The sequence below is a fragment of the Neolamprologus brichardi genome, chromosome 5 (assembly GCF_056152115.1).
Source record: "Neolamprologus brichardi isolate AB-2024 chromosome 5, ASM5615211v1, whole genome shotgun sequence".
Classification (NCBI taxonomy): Eukaryota; Metazoa; Chordata; class Actinopteri; order Cichliformes; family Cichlidae; genus Neolamprologus; species Neolamprologus brichardi.
Window position 1 is genome coordinate 17107892 of NC_142108.1, and position 14292 is coordinate 17122183.

Genomic DNA, 14292 nt, shown 5'->3' on the forward strand with positions numbered 1-14292 from the left:
AAAGCGACCTGTAAATAACTGAAGGGGTTGTTTATGCATTATCATACCTAAACCTGAAAGGAAGAATGAATTCATGTATGCTGCATTTCTACAGGCTTTTATGAATTCATAAAAAATGTAGAAAAATAACTAATGACAGTCTTTGTGCACATATGACAGATTACATTATCAGCACAGGGAAGAGCCACACCATTAAAACACATTTTTGGCAGAGAAATTGTTTCAAACATCTCTTAAGCAAAGGCCCAAGCATTAAGCAGAAGCTAATTTGAGATCACTTTATGGTCCATTATCATGATGTGCTTCCTCTATAAAGAAAGAGGACACCTAAGCTCTGTATTTCTGACTGTTAGTACAGTAACTAGGTCACAAACACATCACGTTCAATTGTGTTAAGTTCTTTCATGGTAAGTAGAGATCTTTGCAAGTCTGTTATCGTTTCTGTTCTGCGCAGCGAGTTTGCTTAGTGCATGCTTAGCACTGATTGTAGTTTGTATTTGAGGCTCTGATGCTACAAACACTGATGGTACTCTGAGAAAAATACCATACACTACCATACCATACACTGTTGAACTGTGCAGGTGCACGTCATTTTGCATCAGTTTGCTGCATAGGAGTATTCTAAAGCAGAAGATGTCAGACTCGGCTGAAGCCTGTGGCTGTTTTTTGAAATGGACATATTCCCGTCTCTTCACCTTTCTGAAACAAGCAGACAAGAATATTACAGTAATATGTAAGCTATGTTCTGGGGAGAAAAAACTATTGACTGCTGTTAATAGCACGAGTAATCTACTGAAGCGCCTGACACGAGAGCATAGACGAACACTTCTGAGTGATTCTTGTTCATCATCCATGGATAACATCGCGGCAACTCCTGCTAAGCAGGCAAAACTTGATTTTACTTCAGCAGCACAGAAAGCGTCTGAAGGTGAGCTTAAAAAAATAATTGCAGGCTACATTGTGGAAGAGATGCTACCGCTGCCTACTGTAGTCTCCGTCTTTAAAAAAAAATTATTTATTATTTAAAGAGTTTAATTTCTGTTGTTTGCCCACTCAATGTTTATAGGGATTTTAAGAAGTATTTAGTTAAATTACTTATTTAGTAATTAAGTTACTTTTCTGACACAGTAATTAGATAAGTATTTTAAATACAATATTGACTAAGTAATTAGTAATTAATTACTTTTTTAAAGTAACTTACCCAACACTGTACTGGACCAGCCAGTGCTGTGAACAGGGTGAAACATGGTATTAACAAACAAGAGGAGGGCAGAAGGTCGGGATATCCCAATTTTTTTGTTGTTTTGTTTTTAAGCGTTCAACTGCATCCGCTCCATTGCTTTATAGATAGAAAAAGCACCAAGTAATCAACAGTGAATATTTGTCTAAATGACAACAAGTGAACAACTTGTTCACATGGCAGAGCACCTGTTCGCCTTTGGTAAACAATCTATCTTGGCTTCAAGGAGGCCGAGTTATTTTTGAACTGCTAATGAGGAAAATATTCCCCTGTGTGTGATAAATGAGATATCTCTGCAGGTTTTTGGCAGCAGACTGACAATTTTGCTTCTGTGTGTTCATTTATTGTTAAGTGACAAAAAGGTCAAATCAGTAGAGCAGACAGAGAGTGAGGAAAGGAGAGATTAAGGCTGATTTATAGCTTACTTGGACTGATGCTGAACCTTTCTTAGTTGCCTTTTGGAAAGTTCAGGTAAGTTAAATACCAAAAAAAAAAATAGAGCGTCACATGTTTTGTTAATTGCACTACCAGTGTTTACATTTCCTTGTGTACCACATGCCATTTGTTACTGATATTGCAGACAGATGGATGATGCAAAGATGTTTTGGTGCTGACTGCAGTGTGTATGATTTCCTTTTTAGAATCATGAAATATATACAACCCTCCTATAAATAACAGATGGGGCACACCTTTTCTGCTCTTAGTGTTGTTAGTAAAAGGTTTTGAATGTGTAACGATGTCTTTATAAGTCTTTTGCATCACTGTAGGGTCCACTCTTCAGAACATTGCTTCTAGACTTTGACTGGACCATTACAACTTCTTTTCAGTAATTCTGTCACAGGTTTACTTGTGTGCTTGGGATTATTGCCCTTGAAGGATGCTCTTCAGTATCATTTTGCTTATCACGTCAGAGCTGTGCTGAATGTATCTACTTCTGCCTTTAGCCGTCTGTCCAAAAGCCAGAGCTATTTTGACCAAGCTTTAGCTGTGAAACTGATGACTGAATATTTGTCTCTATACATTTAGACATTTTTCCTAAAGTGTTCTGCTTTGTTCATATTCAACATTGCAAACTCTTTTTTTTTTTTTTTTTTTTTTTTACAGAGGTGAGGCTTTCTTCTGGTAACCCTTCCAAAAAAGCCAAGCTTGTTCATGTTTGCAGATGACACTGTGATGTGAATTGAGCAGCTCAAAGAGAGAGAGAGAGAGAGAGGTGGAGGTAGGAGGTAGCAGTGAGTCCAGTCTGCTTAATACAAATTCCACTATCAATTTTTGGCTAGGATTAATTTGCATATTTGTTTTTGATGGGCAAAATTATGGCAGATATGTCACAGTGTGAACTCTCATCAAGCTCTAAGGCCAACAGATCCGCCTGTTCTCTCTCATTCTGTAATGGATAAATGCAGCTGCTCCCACATCCTCATTCATTACAAAGTGCATAACATTTTTTCCTGACTAATTACATTTTATTTAAAAGGACTTTTATAGGACTATTACACTCACTTTAGCCCGATAAGCTTTGGATGGTTTAGAGTTTGAAATCATTCTTATTTAGGTAATATTTAGCTCCCTAGTTCTTCTGAAACAAACATTGTATCTCCTCTCCCTTAAAGGCTGCCATCCTACTTTAAACCAACTTTCTGCTGATTTTAACAACAAAAAGGTCCAGGTGAAAAAGTCATCCTCGTAGGACAAGCTTCCACTCCCTTCACATACATACAGATCCAAGAGTAAAAAAAACCTACAAGAAGCAGAACGTTTCAAGCTCTTTGACGCTTGAGTTTTTGGCTAACAGGAATTGATCAGATTTCATCATTTGAAAGTTTGGCCAAGTTTAATTTGATGTTCCACCGTTGTATATTTGACAAAAAATAACAAAAAACATAACTGGTCTGACTTTGCAGTAACGCACACAACTATAAAACAGAGAGCAATGATAGTAAGCATGGAGGAAATGTAATCATGTGGCTGTTGATTATGATTTGTTACTTTGTAAATGAACTCCTTTAGTACAGTTGCAAAAGAGATGAGCATCAGATTCAAGTGTTTGAAATGCAGGGCTTAACCCACAATCTGGAAAGCTGTATAAACTGGAAGATAGCTTAGATAAAATTCTGTCTATGTGCAACCAACTAGAAAGGTTTAGTGCTGACAGTAATACGCCAGTGTAGCTAAATCTTGTATATGTAATTCAGGTGTATAAATGTTGTATAAAACGTAATAATTAAACATCTTTTCACGTTGATGTATTTTTAATACTAATCAATTCTATTTTCTACAGGTAGATGGGTCTCTGCATACACATCATTTTTCAGTTTTTTGCTACAATGTCATGTTTACATCATTCCTGTAAATCTATTCCACTGTGCCAAGGTTTTTTCTAATATGGGAAAATCTGCAAATAACATTCATGTGGATTGTTTCCTTTTTTGTGTGTATTATTATTTTTTTTACTATATCCTTTTTAAAACGTGAAAAAAGTAGTTTTGCACCTGTGGTCTCTCTTACTCTTCCAGCTTTGTCAGTTAGCACTTCATGAGTTGTTGTTCCATCTCTCCATGTCTTCCTTTTTTTCTCTTCTCCTTCGGCCACATTCCTGTGTAGATAATTAATAAACAGCATTAGTTTGTTGCTTTTATTAATTACCTTTAAACTTTTAGGGGGAAAACTCACATGGCAATGGGATTTTGTGATAAGTAGTTATTAAATATGTCTTACTCAATCAAGTTTACATGTATCCTTTGATTTGTGAGGATCACATTACTGCCTGTGGAAAACAACCTTGGCTGTGGTCAGAAAAAAGACAGGAAAGGTTTCATTAAAGGTTCTGCTGAGAATTATGGAAAACAGCATGGGTGTTTAAGCTTGACAGGAGAGGCAGCTGGTGCTTTTGGGATACATAGTAGAGTTTATACTGGGTGCACTACATCAGTGAACTCTTAAATTATACTTGTCTGATGGCCATACAGGTTTCATTTCAATCCATATGTTCCCCAGTATTCATTTAAATATGCTTAAAGTTCAGTTCAAGGTGATCTAGATCAATTCCCTATATTCAAAAATCACAGTAAACCAGTGACATATCTTTACAATCTATTACAATTAGAGTTCACATAAAAAAGCAAGACTGGAAATTCTACCAAATTTCTCAGAACAATGCATGGAATAAATAATCAGTATGAAAGCTGAATAGCATATAGAAAAATCTGAAAACATGTCATACCATATTTTAAGATAGTTCCAAGGGACTGTCCCCGGTTTTCCCGTCTTCTGTCCAATGCAAGCTGGTACAGATTCAAACATCACCCTGTGACCTGAATAAAACATTTTGTATAATAATAATAAAAAAAAGAATAAATTATTTTTAGGTAAATGCAGGCTCTCGGTGAAAGCTGGTGAAGCAGTGTAATGTTAAGAAACAAGAAGATGATCATGATGGTGATGATGACAGAGAAGCCGGTAATATGATCAACATGTTTGCACCTTTGCAACTCGAGGCATATAAGATGCCAGTGACTACCACTCATGTGGAAGTCATTAACACTGCCAGGAAATGAGTGCATCCCAAACTACTACTGCTTTAATAACCAGACCTTGCACTTTAAAAAAACAAAAGAAAAAAAGAAATTGTAATTCAGTTTTTTTTTTCCAAAAAATCAGGAATAGTCTATTCATTTGCATAACAATGATGGACAATTTCATCTGCATGAAGCCATTAGCCTCCAAAATATCAAGTGTGAGTAACAAGTGTAACTGTTGGAGACAGCTTAACAGTCACACCCAGGCACTCTCACACTTGTCACCTTCTCACGCGCTAATACCAGAGCCCTACTGCAAGATGGGTACTGCCAAGTCAAAATCTCAGACCTAATTTTAACAAAGAAAAACCACGCCAACAACAAAACTCTTTGTCATCAAAAAAGGTCACAGTCAGTGCTCCTTGCAGCTATATTTGAGTACCACTTATTATCAGCATGCACTGAAAGATTAAAAGACAATATTAAAAATGTAAAAGCTGCATAACAATACAGCATTATTAAAAGAGTTTAATAAACAAATACTTCTCTTAATGAAATAATAACACATTCTTTAGTAATTGAGTTCCAGGCTTTGCAATTAATGGCATCAACCCCCCCCCCCCCCCCCCCCCCCACACACACACACACACACACACATCCTCATTCTGCAATCTAAATAACGCATCTACAAAGTATAACTCTAGCACATGGTTAAAAAAATCACTCCACTGACCTTAGGTTTTCACATGTAACTAAAAATGACAAAACGCCGGTAAAACACTACACATCAGATTATTACATTAAAACTGTTATACACTAACATGAAAATAAAAGTGCAACCAAAATGCTTAAAGGATTAAATTAAACTGTACAATACAGTGTTGTACATTTGAACACAAGCACAAGGATGCTTCTTTGTGTTCAGCCAACAGACTGGAATGTTACCCAGCACTCACCTTGGTTTATGATCCACAGCCCAGCTGATACTCTTTGACAAATGAAGAAGGTGTCAGGCGTAGATCAAAGTCCATTAAAATACAATAAGCCTGATAGGTATGTAGCATTTGACTTTAGTATCAACATAAGCCTGATGCTATATTTGAGTTTTGCCCTAATAAGACAGAAGATTTCGGAGCAGGTATCGTGTAACACATGTTTTATGAAGACAGAGGCTCATTATATCTTGTGGGTAAGTGCTTTAGAATGTCTTCTTCTTATTCACTGCTGTAAGTTGATCTTCTTTCCAGGGAAACAGTGCCCAATGGCTTTCTACCCACGCTTAATTGTGCCGGCTGTGTTCCATAGTCATGGCAAAAATGTCTGCATGCTTGCCATCCTTGACAAAAGCCTCAACAAGCATCTAACAAACACAAACAATATGGAATTGAATGCCCTAAACAGTGTTAACTCGCTGCACTTAGATTCACAGGAAAAATCCACGATGAGGTCATTTTTCAAACTTAAAGGAAGAAGAATTGGTACTCTGCTGCTCTACTTTTAGGGATTGTCTCAGTCTCCCTTGTGTATCCCTTAAGAACAAGACTAAGAACAGCTGTTGGCACTGTTGTAAAATGTAATGCCTTGGCAATCCTTCCTTTTCTTTAAAGCTTTTTGGCACTCATTTTATTTTATAATAATTTCTGACTTGTAAGGCCTCTGAAACAGTACCTCAGTGACTTTTTAAAGCTTCCCCAAAGCACTTCTAGGGACTACTGTTGTGCCAGAGACCAATAAAAAGATCCATTAGTCACACCTTTGGACTGTCTGTAACTGCTGACTTGACTTTAGCAAAAAATGAGCCAATTTCCTATCTGTGCTACACATAAACAACCAAAAACCAACTGCACATCTGTATGTTACATAAAAATTTAAAACAATACAGGAGTATGGAGTTCGAAATGCTGCTTCATCTCTGTATTTTTGCTGAAGGCAACACAACCTGACTGTGTTGGTAATTACAGGTACAGGAATTCTGGCATGTAAGACGTCCAGAAGACATAAACTGTGCAACGACAGAGGCGGAGGAAAGAACTGGTGCACAAGGATAACACCACACAGCATGACCAAATAGAGAAACCCACGTGTGATAGGCTCCCATCATTTGATATAAAAGGAAGAGCAAGCCACCACCAAGCACAGGCACCCAGCAAAGGTAAGTATCTTGGGGAGGTCATTTATTCCAGTACTTTGCCATATCATAGGAATCAGGCTGGTTATTCACATTTTTATGTTTCCAAACAGATTTTTCTTTAGAAAAAATAGAAAATTAATTTCTATTTAATACTATTTTAAAACAAAGAACCACTGACTTAGCTGTCTAATTTATGAATCTTTGTTCCTTATTTCAGAAGTCTGCAGTGAAGTCTGACAGGAATACCCATTTCTCATCTCGTGTCCTCCAGGGTAAATGTGATCAGTTTTCTTGATCAACAGTACCAGTGCATGAGTAGGACAGACACAAGAACAGATTTTTATGAGCATCTCTTGTTGGTACTTATTGAATCCCTCTTCTTAAAGGAATAGCATGTTTGGCTGTATAGGTAGCTATAAGAGTGTGAATATATATAATATATACACTGCTGACAAATAAGATGAATGACTCCTCTCTTGTTTCCTCACTTGCAGTAAAGAGTCATCATGGGAGACTCAGAGATGGAGTGTTTTGGCGCGGCGGCCATGTATCTCCGCAAGCCAGAAAGAGAGCGCATTGAAGCTCAAAATACTCCATTTGATGCTAAAACAGCATACTTCGTGAGTGAGCCCAAAGAAATGTACCTCAAGGGGAAACTTATTAAGAGAGAGGGCGGCAAAGCCACCGTGGAGACTCTGTGCAAGAAGGTGAGAGTAGTGACACTTGAATTTGTGCAGCTTCAAATGTGAATTCAGACTGCTCAAGTTATGAATAATTATATGGATATGTTAACTATATGTAGCATGGTCCAAATATCTGAAACCAGAGAGGTTTGGGTATATTTACATGTAACATGTAAGATATATTTGGAATTTTCAGAATCTGACAAACTCTTTTCAGCAATCAAATTTAAACTTGTGAGATTGCCCTGAAGCCATTCTTCACCACGTGATAGCAGAAAACATGGCATCACAACTGAGTGAAAATGCCATAACTCAAGTTGTTATGCTAAGAAAGAAGGAGCTTTTCTCAGCATAATGGTTAGACTGAAAGTTTCACTTGGTTCAATTCAAGCCAGTTATGTGAATTTCCTTTGGAGTTGAACCAAGCTGGTGTTGTAAAAAACAACAACAGCAACAACAAACAAAGCAAAAAAAATGCAGGTGCAGCTATAATGCTAAATTAAAACACTTCTCAGAAGGAGGAAGAACAGAAAGAACAAGGCCAGACATACCCAGAATTTCACTGTTGATAAAGCATTCAAAGTTGTTTGACACCAGACTTGAATCACTAAAAAATACACCAAAGAATACTAGCACTCCTTTCTTCTGAGATACGGTCAAACCTCCGGTTTTCATCGCTGTGAACAAAACAGACAGCAAAATCTTTGCATGAACTACTTGAAGAGTAACAAAAGCCAAGTACTGTTAACTGTCACAGCTTAATGGGTGGATGAGTGTGGCAAGAATAGCATTGTCAGATTCATTGTCTGACAATGCTATTCTTGCCACATATTAAATCTGAAATACAACCTTGTGCAAAGTAGACTAAGAAGAAGTAGCTTTTTGGACCCATTTGGATGCATCCCACAGTCAAAAACTGATCAGAAGGCCAAATGAATAATTCGAAATAAGAATGAGAATAAAACAAACAAGATTAAAAACAAATATCACAAGTTAGACAAAACTGCTTAATTCTATCTGAATTTACATTTGTGCCTTCTTTGGCAGACTATCACTGTGAAAGAAGATGAAGTCTTCCCCATGAACCCTCCCAAATTCGATAAGATTGAGGACATGGCCATGATGACCCACCTCAGTGAGCCTTCTGTGCTGTATAACCTCAAAGAGCGCTATGCAGCATGGATGATCTACGTGAGTTGATCAGAACTCCATAGCTGATACTCGTGTTCATGACAAAAGGAAGATCTGCATCATAAATGATCCTCTCTGACTCCATAGACCTACTCGGGGCTTTTCTGCGTCACTGTGAACCCCTACAAGTGGCTCCCAGTGTATGATTCAATGGTTGTTGCAGGATACAGGGGCAAGAAGAGAGTTGAGGCTCCACCCCACATCTTCTCCATCTCTGATAACGCCTATCAGTTCATGCTCCAAGGTAATAAACCTTTTTAAGAGACAATGTGTCCTGATCATTTTGTAAGCTACAGTTCAGAAATAAAACAGATGCAATTCAAAAGTGAACTAATTATTTTTAGCTTGATGATTTTGGTCTCTTACAGACAGAGAAAATCAGTCCATCCTGATTACGTAAGTACAAAGCATGCTTTTATATGATGAGCATTTCCAAAAGTATTATTTGCAATATCGAAATTACACCTTTAAAACTCCTTACTCTAACCAGTGGAGAATCTGGTGCAGGAAAGACTGTCAACACAAAACGTGTCATCCAGTACTTTGCAACAATTGCAGTGGCTGGAGGAAAGAAAACCGAGCAAGTTCCCGGCAAAATGCAGGTAGATGAAGTTGCAAAATATGAGATCTAAAAATCAATCAAAGAATTCCTGTACTCACAGCTCATGAACGGTGTCTTTAGGGGTCACTGGAAGACCAAATCATTGCAGCAAACCCACTGTTGGAAGCTTATGGTAATGCCAAGACTGTGAGGAATGACAATTCTTCACGTTTTGTAAGTTATTTTGGTGATTTTACCTTAATTCTGTGGTAAAAATTCACAGTTCATGTTCACTGTGGCATTTATAATTGAAACGTTATTCTCCGGCTTAGGGAAAATTTATCAGAATTCACTTTGGGACAACTGGAAAACTGGCTTCGGCTGATATTGAAACATGTATGATTTTTGTTTTGGTTTTACTTATGTATTTATTTTTGAGGGAATTATCAGACTGCTTTGACTGCTACAAGGAAGATTTGTCATAACCACGAAACTTAAATCTGTACAGATCTGCTGGAGAAGTCTCGAGTGACGTTCCAGCTCTCTGCTGAGAGGAGCTACCATATCTTCTATCAGCTCACAACGGGCCACAGACCTGAGCTCATTGGTTAGAGAATTATACCAAAATTACACCAAAAAACAAAATATAGTGTTTATATATATATATATATTGTTCATTATGTTTTATGTATTTTGTTTTTCTCATTTAGAGGCTCTCCTGATCACCACAAACCCATACGACTATCCCATGATCAGTCAGGGTGAAATCACTGTCAAGAGTATCAATGACGTTGAAGAATTCATCGCTACTGATGTAAGAACAGCTTCACTCACGACCTTTCACTAATATTAATAACTATATAAACAGAACTCCGTGAAGCCTATCATATTGATGTTCGGCTTTGTTAATGGGGAGTTTGAATTAAAAATGTAATAAACGCTGAATCAAAAACAGCTTTCTATTTTACATTAGAATATAATGGGTTCTGTGTGTGCTTATTAAAACTTATTCATCATTTCACAGACTGCCATTGACATCCTGGGCTTCACCGCAGACGAGAAAATTGCCATGTATAAACTGACCGGAGCTGTGATGCATCACGGAAACATGAAGTTCAAGCAGAAGCAGCGAGAAGAGCAGGCTGAGCCGGATGGCACTGAGGGTATGAAGAACATTGTGCACTTTAAGCACTGCTGATTTTGTCACTTGAAAGAGGACCTTTGGGGTAGAGGTTTATTTATTTATGAATTTGTGTTCATATAGTTGCAGATAAAATCGCCTACCTCATGGGTCTGAACTCGGCTGATTTGCTAAAAGCGCTGTGCTACCCGAGAGTGAAGGTTGGGAACGAGTATGTGACCAAAGGTCAAACTGTTCCTCAGGTACAGATGTTACAAAGAAAACACACAAATAACAAATGATTTCCTGTAAGACAATGTCTTTAAACCAAACCCTTCAAGACACTAATACATATTGATAAGGCTTTTTTTTTTACCAATAGGTTACAATGGCACTATGGTTCTTAAATTTATAACCACTAATGATAAAATCAATATCCCTTCACTTCAAAATCAGGTCAACAATTCCGTCAATGCTCTCTCAAAGTCCGTCTATGAGAAAATGTTCTTGTGGATGGTCGTCAGAATCAACGAGATGTTGGACACAAAGCAGTCAAGAAGCTATTTTATTGGTGTCCTGGACATTGCTGGGTTTGAAATTTTTGATGTAAGTATGCAGAACTAACATTGCATAGTCTTATGTTCATGTTGATAATTATATGAAACATTTTCAAAACAGTTCAGGGTTTAGGGTATGTCAAGAATAAAAGCACGGTCTTGTTTTCGGTGCGCTTGCTGACCTTGTCTGTATTTTTGCAGTTCAACAGCCTGGAACAGCTGTGCATCAACTTCACCAATGAAAAACTGCAACAGTTTTTCAACCATCACATGTTTGTCCTGGAGCAAGAAGAGTACAAGAAAGAGGGCATTGAATGGGAGTTCATTGACTTTGGTATGGACTTGGCTGCCTGCATTGAGCTTATTGAGAAGGTGAGCCGTGTGCTGTCCATTTGTACACATAAAACAATAGAAAACAACTTGAAACTGGGTTTTTTTATGCTTCTTTCATCATGGCAGCCAATGGGCATCTTCTCCATCCTTGAAGAGGAGTGCATTGTCCCCAAGGCAACAGACACAACCTTCAAGAACAAACTCTATGACCAGCATGTTGGCAAAAGTGCCCCCTTCCAGAAACCAAAGCCTGCCAAAGGCAAAGCTGAGGCCCACTTCTCCCTGGTGCACTATGCTGGTACTGTTGACTACAATGTTAATGGCTGGCTGGAGAAGAACAAAGACCCCCTGAATGACTCTGTGGTACAGCTCTACCAGAAGTCTTCAACAAAGCTGTTGGCTTTCCTGTATGCGTCACATGCCTCTGCAGAAGGTGATGATCATACTTTTAGGACAGAATTCAGAGTTTCTATTGTTTTCATTATATTTCAAAATGATCAGATTTAGTACAGAACAGAAAAAAATTAAATTATGAAATAAAAAATTATATTTAAAGTCATTTAAGTTTATATCTGACATTTAATGTTTCAGCTGAGGGAGGTGGAAAGAAAGGTGGCAAGAAAAAGGGTGGGTCTTTTCAGACTGTATCTGCTCTGTTCAGGGTAAGCATAAAAATATTATCTATTTTTTTTCCTCAGATGCGTAGGTAGCATCCAGGGTTTACTTCTCATCATGTGAAAATTTGAATATTTTCATATTTCAGGAGAATCTGGGCAAGCTGATGACGAACTTAAGGAGCACTCATCCTCATTTTGTACGCTGTCTCATTCCTAATGAATCAAAAACTCCTGGTAAAGACTGGTAACAATAATGTAAATGAATGCATTTTAAGGTAAATGTAATGCCATGTACATGACTGAATTTAATATGGGTTTAAGGTCTCATGGAGAACTTCCTGGTCATCCACCAGCTGAGGTGTAACGGTGTGCTGGAGGGGATCAGGATCTGCAGGAAAGGTTTCCCCAGCAGAATCCTCTACGGTGACTTCAAGCAGAGGTGATTACTAAGAATAAAGACATTTGTCACAATCTAAAGATCAACTTCTCCTTAATTCATCATGTACCCCCAATCAGATACAAAGTGTTGAATGCCAGTGTCATCCCTGAGGGACAGTTCATCGACAACAAGAAGGCCTCAGAGAAACTCTTGGGCTCCATTGATGTTGACCATACCCAGTACAAGTTTGGCCACACAAAGGTACAGTAACAAAAATTGCAAACTTTTGTGGGTATTTTAAATAAACTGCTGCTAAATCATGATACTTTAAGCAGGTATTACAATTTTTCTTTTGACAATGCTGTATGTGCTCTGTATGACTATTTTTCAGGTGTTCTTCAAAGCTGGTCTCCTGGGTCTCCTGGAGGAGATGCGTGATGAAAAACTCGCTATCCTTGTCACAATGACGCAGGCTCTCTGCAGAGGTTTCCTCATGAGGAGAGAGTTTGTCAAGATGATGGAACGCAGGTACTGTAGGCGTAGTAGCTTTACACACCAAAGGGGATTTTTACAAATGCAGATGACAACTTCAGTGTAATTTCTGCGCCAATTTTTTCTTTCTGGTTCAGCCCATAGTTTTTATTACAGCTTTTCAGATCTAAAAATACCAATTTTTCTCAATCTTCTATCCTCAGGGAGGCGATTTACTCCATCCAGTACAACATCCGTTCATTCATGAATGTCAAAACCTGGCCTTGGATGAAGTTGTACTTCAAGATTAAGCCTCTGCTGAAGAGTGCAGAGACAGAGAAAGAGATGGCCGCAATGAAAGTGGACTTTGAAAAGACCAAAGAGGAGCTAGCAAAGGCTCTGGCTAAGAAGAAAGAGCTGGAAGAGAAGATGGTTACTCTCCTACAGGAGAAGAATGACTTGCAGATCCAAATTCAAGCGGTATGTTAAAATAACAAAGGAATTTGAAATATGTCTTTATGAATAAGGAAATCTTAATCCATTTGTATATTACTATCAATTTAGGAAGGTGAAAACCTTGCTGATGCAGAGGAAAGGTGTGAGGGGCTCATTAAAGCAAAAATCCAGTTCGAGGCCAAACTCAAAGAGACAGCCGAGAGACTGGAGGATGAGGAGGAAATGAACGCTGAGCTGACTGCAAAGAAGAGGAAGCTGGAGGACGAGTGCTCTGAGCTGAAGAAGGATATTGATGACTTGGAGCTGACCCTGGCCAAAGTGGAAAAGGAGAAACATGCCACTGAGAACAAGGTTGGTGCATCAGTCTCAAGGCTTTGAGGTCAAATTGTTTGCAAACTGCAAAGACGTTGTTTTTTGGGGGTTTTTTTAAATACTGTCAATATAGGTTAAAAACCTGGTTGAGGAGATGACTTCCCAAGATGAGACAATTGCCAAGCTGAGCAAAGAAAAGAAAGCCCTCCAAGAGGCCCATCAGCAGGTCCTCGATGACCTGCAGGCAGAGGAAGACAAAGTTAACAGTCTGACGAAGGCCAAGACCAAGCTGGAGCAGCAAGTGGACGATGTGAGTATTTTTAAAACTCATCTGAAAACCAACAGTCCACTAATACACTTTCTAAATCCATGAAATATCTCTGTCTTTGGTAGCTTGAAGGTTCCCTGGAGCAAGAAAAGAAGCTTCGCATGGACCTTGAGCGGGCTAAAAGAAAGCTTGAAGGTGACCTTAAACTGGCCCAAGAAACCATCATGGATCTGGAGAACGATAAGCAGCAATCTGATGAGAAAATAAAGAAGTAAGCAAAATGCAATTAATCAAATTTAGTATCTAATATAACTGCATTTGCTTAGCAGACAGCAGCAACGCTAAAGATCATTTCCCGACCAACCAGCACACGTTACTGAAAAACAAATCATAATAAAAACAGAACGGTTCGCCCACTCTTCCGCAAAAGTGAAAAAACAAAAACTCTCTATTTCAGTGTAAAAATCAGCAGTCA

General features: G+C 38.3%; 1 protein-coding gene and 1 long non-coding RNA gene across 2 annotated transcripts; one reads left to right on the plus strand and one right to left on the minus strand.

Annotated features, from left to right (window-relative positions):
- Positions 1-582: 582 nt before the first annotated feature.
- LOC102787915 (uncharacterized) lies at positions 583-4630 on the minus strand. Its single transcript, XR_436659.2, has 4 exons — positions 4464-4630; positions 3959-4026; positions 3733-3836; positions 583-699 (listed from the first exon to the last, which is right to left on the minus strand). It is a non-coding gene; the product is annotated as an uncharacterized LOC102787915 (long non-coding RNA).
- Positions 4631-7104: 2474 nt separating this feature from the next.
- Positions 7105-14092, plus strand: LOC102788106 (myosin heavy chain, fast skeletal muscle). Its single transcript, XM_006783312.3, has 24 exons — positions 7105-7161; positions 7384-7596; positions 8620-8763; positions 8851-9007; positions 9132-9159; positions 9254-9365; positions 9446-9538; positions 9637-9700; positions 9813-9911; positions 10015-10118; positions 10329-10467; positions 10569-10687; positions 10881-11030; positions 11183-11353; positions 11441-11747; positions 11906-11976; positions 12078-12165; positions 12253-12370; positions 12448-12571; positions 12702-12838; positions 13006-13261; positions 13346-13588; positions 13683-13859; positions 13943-14092. Exons 2-24 carry the CDS (start codon positions 7396-7398, stop codon positions 14090-14092), a joined length of 3252 nt encoding a protein of 1083 aa, XP_006783375.2. The 5' UTR covers positions 7105-7161; positions 7384-7395.
- Positions 14093-14292: the final 200 nt, after the last annotated feature.